This window comes from Chaetodon trifascialis, chromosome 10, assembly GCF_039877785.1.
Source record: "Chaetodon trifascialis isolate fChaTrf1 chromosome 10, fChaTrf1.hap1, whole genome shotgun sequence".
NCBI classification, from domain to species: domain Eukaryota; kingdom Metazoa; phylum Chordata; class Actinopteri; order Chaetodontiformes; family Chaetodontidae; genus Chaetodon; species Chaetodon trifascialis.
This window is the reverse complement of record NC_092065.1, coordinates 3,568,972-3,582,948: the sequence shown is the minus strand read 5'-3', so window position 1 is coordinate 3,582,948 and position 13,977 is coordinate 3,568,972. Positions and strand designations below refer to the sequence as shown.

Sequence of the window (13,977 nt, the reverse complement as noted above, 5' to 3'; positions counted from 1 at the left end):
TGTGTGTCAAACTGCAGCAAGAGAAAGGTGAGATGAAGCGCGAGCTGTGGAGGATCGAGGACGTGATAGCGGGACTGAGCGCCAGCAAAGCCAATTACAAGATCACCATCGACTCTGTCCAGAACCCAGGTTGGTGACCACAGCAACCGGCAGTTATTATCTCAGGATATTTGGTGTCGTCCACATACTGCAGTATTAACAGTGAGCAGTGTCGTGGGGTAGCGTATCCGTCAGATGTTACAGTGAGTTCCATTCAAACCTGCTTCCATTTAAAACCTACACCTTGATTTCTTCACACGCTCCACCAGAGAGGAAACTCGTGCCTTCGATGTCAGACCCGGCAGTGCCTTCTCAGAGCACAGAGGTCCAGCCTCCTCCTCGCAGCTCCATCCCCAGCATCCTCTCCCACACTTTGCCTCACAGCACCGTGCCAAAGTGGGTGAGTGTCACCTTCCTGATACGACGTGCTGCAGAGCGGAGCGGGTGTCATGTGAAGCTTCATTCATACTGCTGGGTTCAGTCAGTTGTGTCATCAGCAATACAGCAGAACTGAGTCCTTTCCTTCCTGCTCACTGTCCAGGCTGAGGACACCGCTCCACCCAGGCCGCCACTGCCTCGCCTCTACGACTACGAGGAGACGCCCCCTGTGGTGCCGCCGCTCCCCAAAGAGGCCTCGGTCATCCGTCACACGTCGGTGCGTGGGCTGAAACGGCAATCAGATGAGAGGAAGAGGGACAGGGAGAGCGGGCAGTATGTTGTCAATGGAGACTGTAAGGTATGGTCTCATTCAGTACCAAAGAAAATCCATCTGCCTCCATCTCTAAATGCAGTTTTGGTGATTTCAAATTGAAAGATTTATTGTCTAAATTGTTGTGAGAGCCAAAAGCACCAGTAGCTTGTCTACACTTGGTCTTTGTGTCTAACCGTTAATGGTTTCAGGCTGACTTGAGGTCGTACCAGAGTGAACCAGAGCTGCCAGGAATAACCCACCTCAGCGCTGGATCTGACGTCGACTATTTCCAGAGCAAAGGTACCTGAAGAGTAACGTGAAATACCTGCATTTCACAGAAATGCAGACTTTTTCAGTCCATTTTTAAGGCTTGTCATTTCTCAGCATAGAAAGCATCCCAACTATCCAACTGGGTTTTGTTATAAAGGATTATAGGGAAAAAAAAGTACAAAGTGTGTTTGTGTTCAGGAAGACACATTTTTTTCATTAGAAATCCAATCTGTTCAGACCGGAGGAATCATCTGTTAAAATGTGAAAAATGTAGCCCTGAGTTTGCTAATATAATGGCTCCAGTGACAGAATTTATTATCACCCACAAGAGGAGCGTAATGTTTCAAAGAGATGGACCAGCATCAGGAACATTTGGAAAATTCTTCTAAATCTGGAGATATTCTTTTAGAAAGACCCTGATTTTGTAAATATTAGTTAATGCTTATCGGAAGTTATGTGGAGGCATGTATGTTTCCACTGTTACATACTGTAATAATAATGACTCTTGTGTTTTACCTGAAGCACTTGCATCCCGTCACTGTGTTTTCACTTCCTGTCCCACTGCTGTCAAATAGGTCTTTTTGGCTCCTCGTCTCGACAGAACCAGTCCACCGCTATCTCGTCCTACGTCACCCTGAGGAGAGGCCCCGGGAGCTCCGCAGCCAGGGTGAGTCAGGATGTTAGGGTTGGAGGTGTCTGCAGGAACCAATGGAGAAATTCAGGGTGTCTCAAAGTTTGTAATGGCCTGGTTTATTTTTATCAATTTCACAGTGGATTTGAATTGCACATGAGTATGATATGAATATAAAACCCACTGTCTTGCACAGTAGGAGATATGTAAAAGGTAAAGGATATGTAGTACAGTAAACATATGTAAGCGCAGTAAAAAATATGTAATATCTTCTGATAAACTGAAGGATTAATTGTTCCGTTATAGGTTGAGAAAATTATTGTGCTTCAGATAAATACACAGTTTAACCCCCTGGCCTCCTCCTCATTTCCGTCCTTCCAGTTTTCTATATTCTGTGTCTTCCCCTCTTCTCTGTCTTAGCAGGAGAGACCCAGGAGTGCCTTGGAGCGTCTGTCATCACCCACAGAAGCCCTGCAGCTCCCGAGCAGCCAGCCTCGAGGGCGGATGACAGCGGAGGAGCAGCTGGAGCGGATGAAGCGCCATCAGAAGGCACTAGTTCGCGAGCGCAAGAGGAACCTCAGCCAGGGCGAGCGCTCCTGCCTCTCCACCTCCACTGTCACCTCCCAGCGCTCCTCCTCTTCCTCCAGGCTGCCCTCCAACACCTCCGACCCTCCGGGCTCCGTACGTTACCCCCCACCCCCGCGCAGCAGCAGCAGACACAGGGAGCACCACCTTCACCACTGCTGCTATGCCACCCTCCAGCCCCCAGCCACATCTTAACCCAGCAGGAATGCTAACACGCTAGCACTCTCTGCCTTGTGTAACCAGTGGTTGTTGACATTAGCTGTGAGCACTAACAAGCTAAAGGGCAGGACTGATGGCTGGTGAGCTAGCTTGGTTCATGCTTTAAGAACAGCGGGAGACAAAACTAGCACAGGGGATTGTGGGGAATAGTTGGTTATTTCTGGACTGGGATGGTGTCACTCCCTGTTTATTTTTTTAAAGGTTCAGGGGTCACTTCAGCCCTTTGTTACCACTGCCCCCCCCCCCCCCCCCAGTGGGACCTCACTGACACAACTCTGAATGTAAATCCATTGAGAAAAGAAGGGAATGGAAGGCACCACTCTGCCTTCCCTTCTCTGTTTTTATCACCACAAAGTAGAGAGAAGAGCCCATTTATGTACATCTACATACTGTGTACTTGTACACTTTTATTTATTTACTGAGGGATATTTTCAGTACACAGCTGTACAGTTATATTTTGTAGAGATTTGGTATATAGAGCATATAGACAGGTGGGGGAAACGTTGGGAAAAGAAAAGAAGTATTCAGGTTGACTAAACGAAGAAAGAGGCAACGCTAGTGGCAAAAATCATAATCACACCTCCCTTCTTTCTTTTCTTCAAATGAAATCCAAGTGCCTTGTTTTGCTGACGATCTTTTTTGCCTTTGTCCCAAATTTACCTCCTTAATCAACATTTGAATGAATCGTGGTTTGTTTGAAGCATGCCTCTCCACCTCAGAATCACAGGACGATGGAAGGCTTAGCTTTGAGGTGGGTCGTCTGTGTAATAGCAGAGTTCAGTCAGACAGATGAGGGGACGCTGCTGCTTTAACCCCAGATGGAATACTTTGACATTTGGCTAAGCTAAAACTAGCTTACCCCTCGGTGGCCCTTGGCTTTTCTAAGGAAAGCTAACAATGCTAACATGCCTGGGTGAAAAAAGTAAAACCGTGAAATTCAAACAAATGTCAAAGTCTTCCATTAAGATGACATGATGTGTAATAAGTACCAGTTTGGTCTTATGATTACAGACTAACTCGTCTGCTGTGAGATCTGCCTGTAATCAGACTACATTTCCCATAAATCTTTGAATCAAATCTCCCTGCAACAGTAAGCAGTACACAGTCTATAATCCTTTTTAGTGCATATAACCATAAACGCCAGAGCATATTTTATTTCCTCTACTCCACCAGCATAAAACGTGTTTACACCATTTTATATTTGAATTAACATCCTCATTAATACAGGCTGTTCTTGTACAGACTACAAGGTTCATTTTAGCGTTTGAAAGTGGTTGGCAGATACATGCCACAGTTTAAGTTGGAAAGAGGATCTGTACTCACATCGGAGTACTTTTAAGTGGCCTATGCTGTGCTGTTTTATGCATCATAAATATACAGGACAGGTTCATGGAACTGGGCTGAAATGCAATAGAAAAATAAAACAAGTGTGAACAAGGAGCGGACAACTTTGCCATAGGAAATCTGTGTGGAAAGTCAGAGAAGGAGCAGCGCAATATTTTACAAAAGTAAAATACAAAAATCAGTAAGAATGCCAGATAACAAGGTGAGCTCTTCAGTTCAACTGTTCAAACTCTAGAGATATGACACAGAAAAGCAGGAAAAATGTGTGTTCAGCTGCTTTTGCTTGACAAATTACTCCATTAACGCATATCAAGTTGTCGATTGAGTGGCTGTTACTGCAGTGCTGCACGCGGAGAAGATACTTTTGAAAACACACAGTTTTCCGTGGCGAAGCCGTCCGCTCCTTGTTTTTCTGACAAGTATTAATCTTGAAAGCTTTTCTGCCATATTGCTTTTATCCTTCAACAGCTCTCTACAATATATCATATCAAAGAGAAAATAGTTACAGGAGGTTGCTCAGTGGAAGAGTAGAAATATAGTAGAAAATTTAGAGAAGTGAACTGCTGATCACCACCTAATTCTATGTAATTGAGAAGCAAACGCACAACTCTTCTCCCTTTTCTTTTCTATCATGTAGAGATTTGCACTCGACAATAAAGAGTTTCTTGCTTCTGAACCTCCTCTTGGCTGTGTTCTTCCTAATCTGGTGGGGGTTTGATGGATGTGTCTGCATGGTTTTCTCTCTCTCCACCCTTTTGTTGTGTGACTGATTCTCCTGAGCACAACAAGGCATGGGATGCAGTGTTTCTCAGAGCATGTGAACACACCAGCAGATCAGACCCTGCTGCAGGCTACTGAAGTGGGAAGGATGTATGCATGGCTTTGATGCTCCTTGGATGATTACTCACAAGTAACCCGCACCACACACACGTACACACACACACACACACACACACACACACACACACACACACACACACACACACACACACACACACACAGATGCAGTACACATAAGAGATTAAAAGTATTTTATAGATGCAAATGTGCTGCCGTACATCAGATGTGGTATGTGTGTAATTACAGCTTCCAGACATGCAGACTAATCATCTTCCTGCGTCTGCTCTATGCTAATGGTTCTAAACATCATCCTGTCAAATCCCTGGATGAACATCTCACTGTAATTATTCCTGGCTGCATAGAAATGTTAAATTCATATTCATCTCCCTTTCAGTTCAGTGTTTGTCTCCCTCTGCCTGAGCCTCGACTCACTGCAGACGTCACCTGTTCGAGTCTGTGTGGCATTATTATTACACCAGTATATATATAGATATATATTTATATAGTGCTAATTATTCAAACCACAGCGCTACTGCCAATGCCAGTGTTCATATTTCCCCATAAACCCCCACTGTTCTGTGTGGGTTTACCTCGTCTTTCACTTTATTGAAAAGTATAAACATCTCTTTTTTAATGAACCTTCATTGATCTATAAAAACACTAATGCTGCAACTTGCATTTATTTTTAGCACTGATTTATCTGCAGATCATTTTCTCAGTTAATCTTTTGCTCTGAAAATTGTCTGAAAACAGTGAAAATGCCCAAGATGGCACCATCAGATGAGGTCAACTGGCAAAGATTTAAATGTAATCAATGAATTGATTGTAAAAATTGTTGCAGATTAATTTACTGCCAATTGAATAACTGATTAATCAATAGCTTCCACTCTACTGTGAAACTAATGCCTTTTAATAATCTGGTGGAGGCATATTGACTACATTAAAATCTGGTTCATTTGGGGTAATAATATTAATAGCCCAAAATCCGTTTTCAATTAATGTAAAGCATCCAAAACCTTTAAACACTATTATTATTATTATTATTATTATTATTATTAGAAACACTGAGGATTAATTTTTACTTGCTGTAATTGGCTGTGTAACTCTGACTCTTGCCCTTTGCAGGTGTTTGATTGGCAGGAGGAGCGACCGGGAGCTGAGGGTCAGAGCGATGAAGGGCGGAATCAGGTGAAAGAGAGGAGGAGATTCCAGTCAGATGAGTGGGTGATGGTGACCGGCACACAAGTACGGGAGGTGGACGTGGAGCCTGTCTTCTATGACCTGGATATCAGCCGAGAGGTAGACACACACACACACACACACACACACACACACACACACACACACACACACACACACACACACACACACACACACACACACACACACACACACACCTGCTGTCATGAAAAATAGAAGTGTGAGGGCGGCTGTTCAGTGAGCAGCTGTGCTGTTCTGATCCAGAGGGTTAAGCCACTACCACTACTTCCTGTCCTAAATAAAGATAGAAGAAAAAGGATAGACCAAGCAGAACAAGCTAAAACAAATTAAGACTGAACTGAGATTAAGATGAAGAAAGAAAACTTTAAGAAAGGCAGGTTTGTGGGACTAACAGTCTGTCTGTCCAACATGCAGCTGTCCAAACCGCAGAAAGTTCCCATCCCAGAGCGCTACATCGAGTCTGACTCTGAGGAGCCTCTGAGTGCAGAGGAGGTGGAGGAGCGCTTCCGCCGGGCCGAGCGCATCAAGAACCTGCTGGCCAAATCCAGGTAGAAGCACTAAATAAAGGCTCTGGAGTCAAGTTCAAGCTGTTTTGGTTTTCAGTGTTGTGCTTTATCACAGGGACTGTGTTAGCATGCAGAAGGGAAGATGCTTGGACTTAAATTTTCTGTTTCCTGTCCACAGTGTTCAGAACATACAGCCGTCTGCACCGCTGGACTTCAGCGAGCTGGACTCAGCTCTGCAGCAGCAGCAGAGGATCATGAACGTGTCCCACGCTCTGGCCTCCGAGGCCTCACGCAAGAGCAAACTGGTCGCAGGTTTGAGCCCTCACACCTTTGTTAGCATAATGCATACTCCAGATTTAATGATCTCCACCCTTGGAGTCAGCTGTCAGACAGCCTCCTGAAGAAGAAAATGTCCTCACTTTGTTCAACCTCAAACCAGAAGCACAAACACACACACACAGGCCAAATGAATTTGCAGGAGTGGCTGCCATTGAAGACACGTCTGTCATTGGATAAGAAACTTTGTTAATTAACAGATTAATCACATGTGGTGTTAATGTATCAGGAGTCATCTTAGATTATTATCTCAGACAAGCAACACGTGATCTGTTGTTGTGGTGTGCAGGGACGGAGCGGCCGGAGAGTCAGTGAGTATGTCTGCTGCAGGAACACCTGCCAGTATCCTTGTGGAGGGTCTGGATTCATCGTACTCACTGTGTTGTTTGCCTCAGTATGTGTTTGGTTGTTCTGGTTTTGGTCTGGAATGTGCACAGATTGGTGGCCACGACAAAATGTTCACTTGGTTTCTTTTCAAAACTGCAGGTGATGAACGAGATGGCTCAGGTGAACCAGACATTTCAGTTTGGTCACACGTGCATTGTTGAGTTTGCAACAGGAAAAATGAACAAATCTTCGACACCAAAACAAGACTTGATTGAACATTTTGTGGTTTGGTTTTGGAATTTCTTCTCTATTGATCTCAAGCACCTGAAACTGATCTGTGCACAGACCTGTTTTCTTTGTTTTGGGAGTTTCAGTTTCCCTCTCAGCTGTTTTGCTCAGTTGAAGCTCAGGTATCTTAAAGGGTAGCTTTGGTGAAATGTGGCGGCCTTCTGTGTGTTTTGGTGCAAGTTGTGTGTGTTTTCTATGTCAATGCAAAAAAGAAATACTTGATTGAACTCCGGCCCTGCGATCGGCTGGCAACCGGTCCAGGGTGTACCCCGCCTCTCACCCGTTGACAGCCGAGATAGGCTCCGCCCCCCTGCGACCCCGAAAGGGATAAGCGGCGTAGAAAATGGATGGATGGATGGATGATTGAACTGTTTTATATACCTGAGCCTGGTCTCCTTTAGGTGTAAGATTTGCCAAACTACACAAAACTGTCATAAAGGTTACTTTGTCCTTGTGAAACCAACTGGAAACCTGTCAAGAATTCTTTTGCAAATTAACTCTCCTTAATCTGCATATTCATCCTTTTCGATGAAAGACGTGTTTGTGTGTATCATATCCAGACAGGAAGCGGAAACGCTGATGTTTTCACTGTTTTTTTCTCCTCAGCCAAAGCAGCTGCCGAGCACTGACCCACAGGAACGACTGACACATCAGCGCAGAGGAGGATCTGATCATGTTTCAGCCAAATAATTATCTCCCTTACAAGTCTCTTTTTTTATGAGTGAGAACAAGACGTGTTTCTTAAAGAGTTTTGATTTGTAGTTTTGAAAGTTTTCTTGCTTCTGCGCTCACATTTGCACAATTAAGCAACATTAATTTCTAACACGAGTGAATTGTTTTTTTAATCTGCTGTTACCTGCTTTGCAGTTTGGTTTGTATTTTACGAGTGAATAAAAGAAGAATTAAATAAAAGCCGACATGCTCCGATTAGAGTAGGAATGTTTTGGCATGAATCATTTATTTATTTCATTGTTCAGCTTGTTCGGTCTTCAGCACTGTCAGCCATGATCATGGTCCTGTCAATCAACTTAAATGCATTCGGATCTCACAGGATTAATAATAATAATGATTATGAAAAAAGTCATTACAGAAAATAAATATTAAACAAGTATTTGTTTGGTCTGTTTTATTTATAAAATACATGTTTCTAATTATACTAATCTTAAAGACATATAATCACCTTCCTGTACAGATAAAAAACTGTTTTCACTCAAAGGAAAATGTTCCAACTGCTAGAACAATAAACAAAACGATAAACAATGCTTGAGCAAAAGCTTCCTAATACAAATATCCACTCACTGCTTTTTCTCCAAAAAGTGAGGTTGAGAATCTTCAGACATATTTTCCCAAAACAAATAGCAACAGTTGATAGATAGATAGATAGATAGATAGATAGATAGATAGATAGATAGATAGATAGATAGATAGATAGATAGATAGATAGATAGATAGATAGATAGATAGATAGATAGATAGATAGATAGATAGATAGATAGATACTTATTCCTCCTCAAGGGAAATTCACAAATTCATTCACTCTAGTGCCTGTCACAGCAGTACAGCAGTATTTAAGGATGTTTAAGGCTCTTCCGGCTGACGCAGAATCAGTGAGGAATTTGTGAACCCCAGCCTGAAGCCTGGATACAGCGGCTCAGAGAAGTCAGTGTGGAACGTATGCAGGTGGGTCATGGTGTTTGATGATACGGCGTAGAAGGACAGAACGCCAGCCGACCAGTCTAAGAACACTCCAACCCTTTGCAGTCGAAGTAGGGGGCAGATATGGTTTCACCGTTCTTGTTGTACCAGGCGGTGTATTTGCCTTTACAGTAGCGGAGAGTCCAGGACTGATCGTTGTAGCCGAGGACAGAAGCGTTGCCTTTTGCTTTCCTGCTGATTACTTTATAAGCCACTCCTATACCTGTCCATTCCTCAGTCCACTCTGCCTCCCAGTAAGAGCGATCAGACAGACCTTCTTTACAAAGCACTTGTCCCCAGTCTGTAAACCTCTCGGGGGTGTCAGGATATGGCTGAGCTGTTTCCATTCGCATCATCTTTTTGTTGTCAGACAAAATCAGCTGTGAATGGGCTGTATTCAGGTCCATGGTGAGCTCACGTGCATCTGAAGAAGCACAGACAGGAAACAGCATTAAATAGAAAGAATTCAGTTTTATACGATACTCGAGCAGCTGAAATATTCAAGGATGAACAGTTTGATGGAGTAAAACAGACATTGATTTGTTTGATTTGTAAAAAAAACTTACATTTCTTCAGAGCGGATTTTAAGTAGCACTCTGCATTGCCCTCCAAGCTGGAAAAAATCAAAGAGTTGACATTTGAAATGTAAAAAGTACTGAAAAGCAAAAATTAAACAACATTTAACTCAAAGTTCTACCTGACAGTGAGCTGTGAAATGTCCTCCTGCAGACAGGTCAGCAGCTCCATCCCCACTTGTCCTGGATGATTGTAACTCAGATCCAGCTCCTTCAGGTGAGCGGGATTGGACCTCAGAGCTTTAGCCAAAAAGCCACAGCCTATCTCTGTGATTCCACAAAAGGACAGCCTGAAAGAGTACAACAAATTTAAATCACAGAAATTTACTCAGCAGAAATAGATGAGGACTGGCCCTTTGTTCAGTTTGATGTATCTCATGTCCTGCACCAGCACAAACCTCAGTTTTTCCAGCTGACACTGTGGACTTGCCAGTCCAGCAGTCAGCAGTTCTACTCCTGAGTTGTGCAGGTCATTGTCACTCAGGTCCAGTTCTTTCAGATGAGAATTGCTTAGAACTGCTCCAAGTGTTTCACAGCACGCCGCTGTGAGGTTGCATTCTTTGAGCCTTCAAAATGAAAAACCATGTTATGTTTGCATAAATTGTTGAAGGTTTCATTTTCAGACTGCAAAGGAACGAGACAGTCGCCTAGAAGTTATGTAACAAAGGCACATTATACTTGTGTTCTACAGGAAGTTCATAACGAGACCAAGCTGAACCAGGAAATCTTGTGGTCTTCCATTCAAAAAAGAAAAAACAAAACTAGCTCTGAAAATAAAAACCAATCAACCATGATCCCATTATGTTCACCAGTTTTACAGCACAAGTGGCAAAAATGTATTGATATTTTGAGATGCTAAACATAGCACGATAATCACTGAGCATGATCTCAGATCTGGATCAACTATCAAATTACATTTTGTTAACTGTGAATTACAGAGGATGTTTTTCTTTACTCACAAGGCTACTCTGGATTCTCTGACCACTGGCAGCAGCCTCAGAAGACCTTCCTCAGGTCGAACTCATTCAGCTCTTCTCTGATCTTCTCCTTGATGTAGTCAATAATTTCCTCACTTTCTGTTGAGCTGCTTCCCACTGTGGTCAGAACGCTCCTCAGCAAAGCCAGATTGGTTGTCTGTGAGAGGCCAAGAAGGAAACGGAGAAAGAGATCAAGTTCTCCATTCTCACTCTGCAAAGCTTTGTCCACTGCACTCTTGAGAAGGCTGGTTACTTCACCGCGAGCCTCCTGGACTGTGGTGGTTTCTTGTGGCTCCAGCAAGTTCTGACTGAAGCAGGTGAATGTGTGGAAAATGTACATCGCAGCAAAAAACTCTTGCACACTGAGATGCACAAAGCTGTAGACCCTCTCCCATCCGAAATCAGTCTCCGAAACCTGTGTGAACATTCCCGAACACACTGCAGCATCATTGATGTTGATGCTGTACCCATTCAGCTCACACTCATAGAAGACCATGTTTCCTTTCTGCAGGCCCTCAAAGGCCAGTTTCCCAAGCTTTAAGATCGTCTCTTCATCCATCCTGACCTGGGACTGTGTTTCAGCCTCCCGTCCTGCTGAATACTTCCGAGTTTTGATCATGGAGTTGCAAACCAGGAAGTGTGTGTACATTTGTGTCAGAGTCTTCGGCATTTCTCTTCTCTCGTCCTCCTCCATCCTCTTCCTCTCTGTTTCTTCTAAAATCCTCTGCAGGACAGTGGCAGATATCCAGCTGAAGACTGGTATGTGACACATGATATGGAGGCTCCTGGATGACTTAATGTGTGAGATGACTTTACTGGCCATGTTTGGATCAGAGATCTTTTTCATGAAGTACTCCTCCTTCTGGGGGTTGTTGAACCCGCATATCTCTGTCACACGGTCAACAAGATCAGCTGGAATGCGGTTTGCAGCTGCAGGCCTGGAGGTTACCCAGATGTGTGCAGAGTGCAGCAGGTTCCCCTTGATGAGATTGGTCAGTAGCACATCCACTGAAGTTGGCTCTGAGACGCTGCGGCAGGGCTCGTTGTGGTCAAAGTCCAGAGGAAGCCGGCACTCATCCAACCCATCAAATATCAGCACAAGCTTGTATTTGCCGAAATTTGAAATGCCTGATTCTTCTGCCTCTGCGAGAAAATGATGAAGAAGCTGTGTCAGTGTGCAGCATTTCTCCTTCATCAGATTCAGCTCCCGAAATGGAAGATTAATGAGGAGTTGGATATCCTGGTTCACCCTTCCCTCTGCCCATTCCACATTAAACTTATGCACAGAGATAGTTTTTCCGATGCCAGAAATCCCTGTAGTCAGCACGGTTCTGATGAATCTGTCCTGTCCAAGCAGGGGTATAAAGATGTCTTTGCATTTGATCGGCTTGTCTTCTGCTGCTCGTCTCCTGGTTGCAGCCTGGACCTGCCGGACCTCATGTTAACAGCTCTGCTCCCTCCCTCCGTGATGTAGAGCTCAGTGTACACCTTGTTGAGAAGCGTCTGGTTCCCATGCTGTGCAACTCCCTCATAAATGTATTCAAACTTTTTTAATTTCTGTCTGAGTTTGCGCTGGCAGACGTCAAGCTCACCATAAATGTCTAGTTGGACAAAGAAAAACAAGGATATCATTAATTTGGTGTTAAATACTCATATATTACACAGTACATGTTCCTCCTCTTGGTACTTACGTTTCTCCAGTTTGCTAGCAAGCTTTCTTTGGCCCATCTCCTTTTAGACATGCAGAGTAATCTTCAGGGCGCCGTCACTGGCACTGTCGTCTTGCTTTTTATCTTCAGCAGTCAAACTGTCTTCATCCTGCTCAGCAGTCTCAGGCGATTGTGACAGGTGTGGAAAGAGCATCCTTTCATACCTTTTCAGCTCAGTCAGTAAAATGTTCTTGGCGTGTACTTCCACCCGCTGCAATGGACAAAGTAGAAAGAGGAAAATACAGGTGAAGATGCCATGTATGTACTGCATTTCAGCAAAAATGGTTTCTGTGCAGGCAACAGAGGCATCATAACCGACCTTAAATAAGTCAATTCCATCCATCCCCATCGATTCCGAAAAGTCACGCTGGTCTCTTGAGACAAACATGAAGAATAATGTTGATACTGATGTTTTACTCTGGACCAAAGTGACAGACTGAGCAACATTTCAGCCTATAGAGCCACATTGCTTCCACTGAGTCAACTTATAGAGAGTACTTAAAACCATCAAATGAAGAACAAAGTGCAGACAGTGAAATTTAAAATAATTAAAAAGTATCTGACTTTGTACCTCTCTGCATCTCCCTTGGTGAAGTCATTACAAACCTTCACGGAGGTGACACTTTCCATGGACAAACAGGATGAGACAGAAAGAATAAGTCAGAGTCCGTAGGTGTTATAATAAACACTTTGAGCCACGTTTCTTCAAGAAAGGTGTGAAACAAGTGAAGTTTATTCTTTTTATTCACATTAGACAATAAATATCTGCATCAATAGGACAGCTCTAGTCTAATGAAATGGTATTAGGTTCAAGTATTTATCCTCTGAGTGAGGCCAACCCCCAAAAACTTCATGTTAATAGTGTGTAGTGCCACCAAGATCCCCTCATACATCAATGGCCTCCTCCTGTTTATACTACAACACTTGGTTTGGGAAACGGTACTTTTACATATTTTTGGGGAACTTTTATAAGGAATAACTTTCAATAACACTACTTCTGTTGTGTAGTCCCACCAAAATCACCTCACACATCAAACAAATGAAGAACCCAATCAGATGAAGGCCCTTAATAGGGTGACTACTCAGTAGGCAATCTGGAGCAACTTTCAATTAACCTCTTCAATTGGAGGCGTATGTTGTCTGCCTCCTATCTGAAATGAGCTACTCAAAATAAATAGAGTATATCTTCACAACCGCAATGGCTGTATGAATAATCTTGGTCTCAAAGGAATAGTAAGACCTGTGAGATTACTAGAATCAAGATATGTGTTACTGTGTCAGAGTAAATTCATCTTGAACACAGTAGAATTTTTTAATTTTTGTGTAATTTTTTTTGTCTATTTTTTTTTTACTACACTTCAAAGAAGTGGAATTATTGAATATTATTCCCTTGAAAAATTCCCCAAAATTATGTAAAAGCACATTTTCCCAAACTAAGTGATGTTGTATAACCAAGAGGAGGCCACTGATATGTGAGGGTATTTTTGAGGCACTACACTTCACCGAAGCAAAATTATTGAATGTTATTCCCAACAAAAATTCCCCAAAATTATGCAAAAGCACCTTCAGCATCAATCATCATTTTAACCTTTTTAGATCAGAATACATGTTGTTACGTTTCCCCTCAAAACAAACTTAATGGCAGTCGTTGGTAGGGGAAAAACTAACAAAAAAACAACACTCAACTGCACTCAACACAAAAAAGGGGTCTCTTGGGGAATAGA

The 13,977-nt window shown here is 43.1% G+C and overlaps 1 protein-coding gene and 1 pseudogene across 7 annotated transcripts in view; one reads left to right on the top strand and one right to left on the bottom strand.

Annotated features, from left to right (window-relative positions):
* Window positions 1–8,387, top strand: part of plekha7a (pleckstrin homology domain containing, family A member 7a) — a 136,714-nt gene extending 128,327 nt beyond the window's left edge. For all 7 annotated transcript variants that reach the window (XM_070972133.1, XM_070972138.1, XM_070972137.1 and 4 more), the window contains 10 exons: window positions 18–129; window positions 309–439; window positions 581–775; window positions 940–1,030; window positions 1,576–1,667; window positions 2,055–2,312; window positions 5,745–5,918; window positions 6,255–6,388; window positions 6,525–6,658; window positions 7,904–8,387. In XM_070972133.1, the coding sequence (XP_070828234.1) occupies window positions 18–129; window positions 309–439; window positions 581–775; window positions 940–1,030; window positions 1,576–1,667; window positions 2,055–2,312; window positions 5,745–5,918; window positions 6,255–6,388; window positions 6,525–6,658; window positions 7,904–7,926 (1,344 nt within the window). In that variant the 3' untranslated portion in view covers window positions 7,927–8,387. The remainder of the gene's footprint in view (window positions 1–17; window positions 130–308; window positions 440–580; window positions 776–939; window positions 1,031–1,575; window positions 1,668–2,054; window positions 2,313–5,744; window positions 5,919–6,254; window positions 6,389–6,524; window positions 6,659–7,903) is intronic.
* A 488-nt stretch (window positions 8,388–8,875) lies between these two features.
* On the bottom strand, window positions 8,876–12,465 carry LOC139337316 (NLR family CARD domain-containing protein 3-like; annotated as a pseudogene).
* Window positions 12,466–13,977: the final 1,512 nt, after the last annotated feature.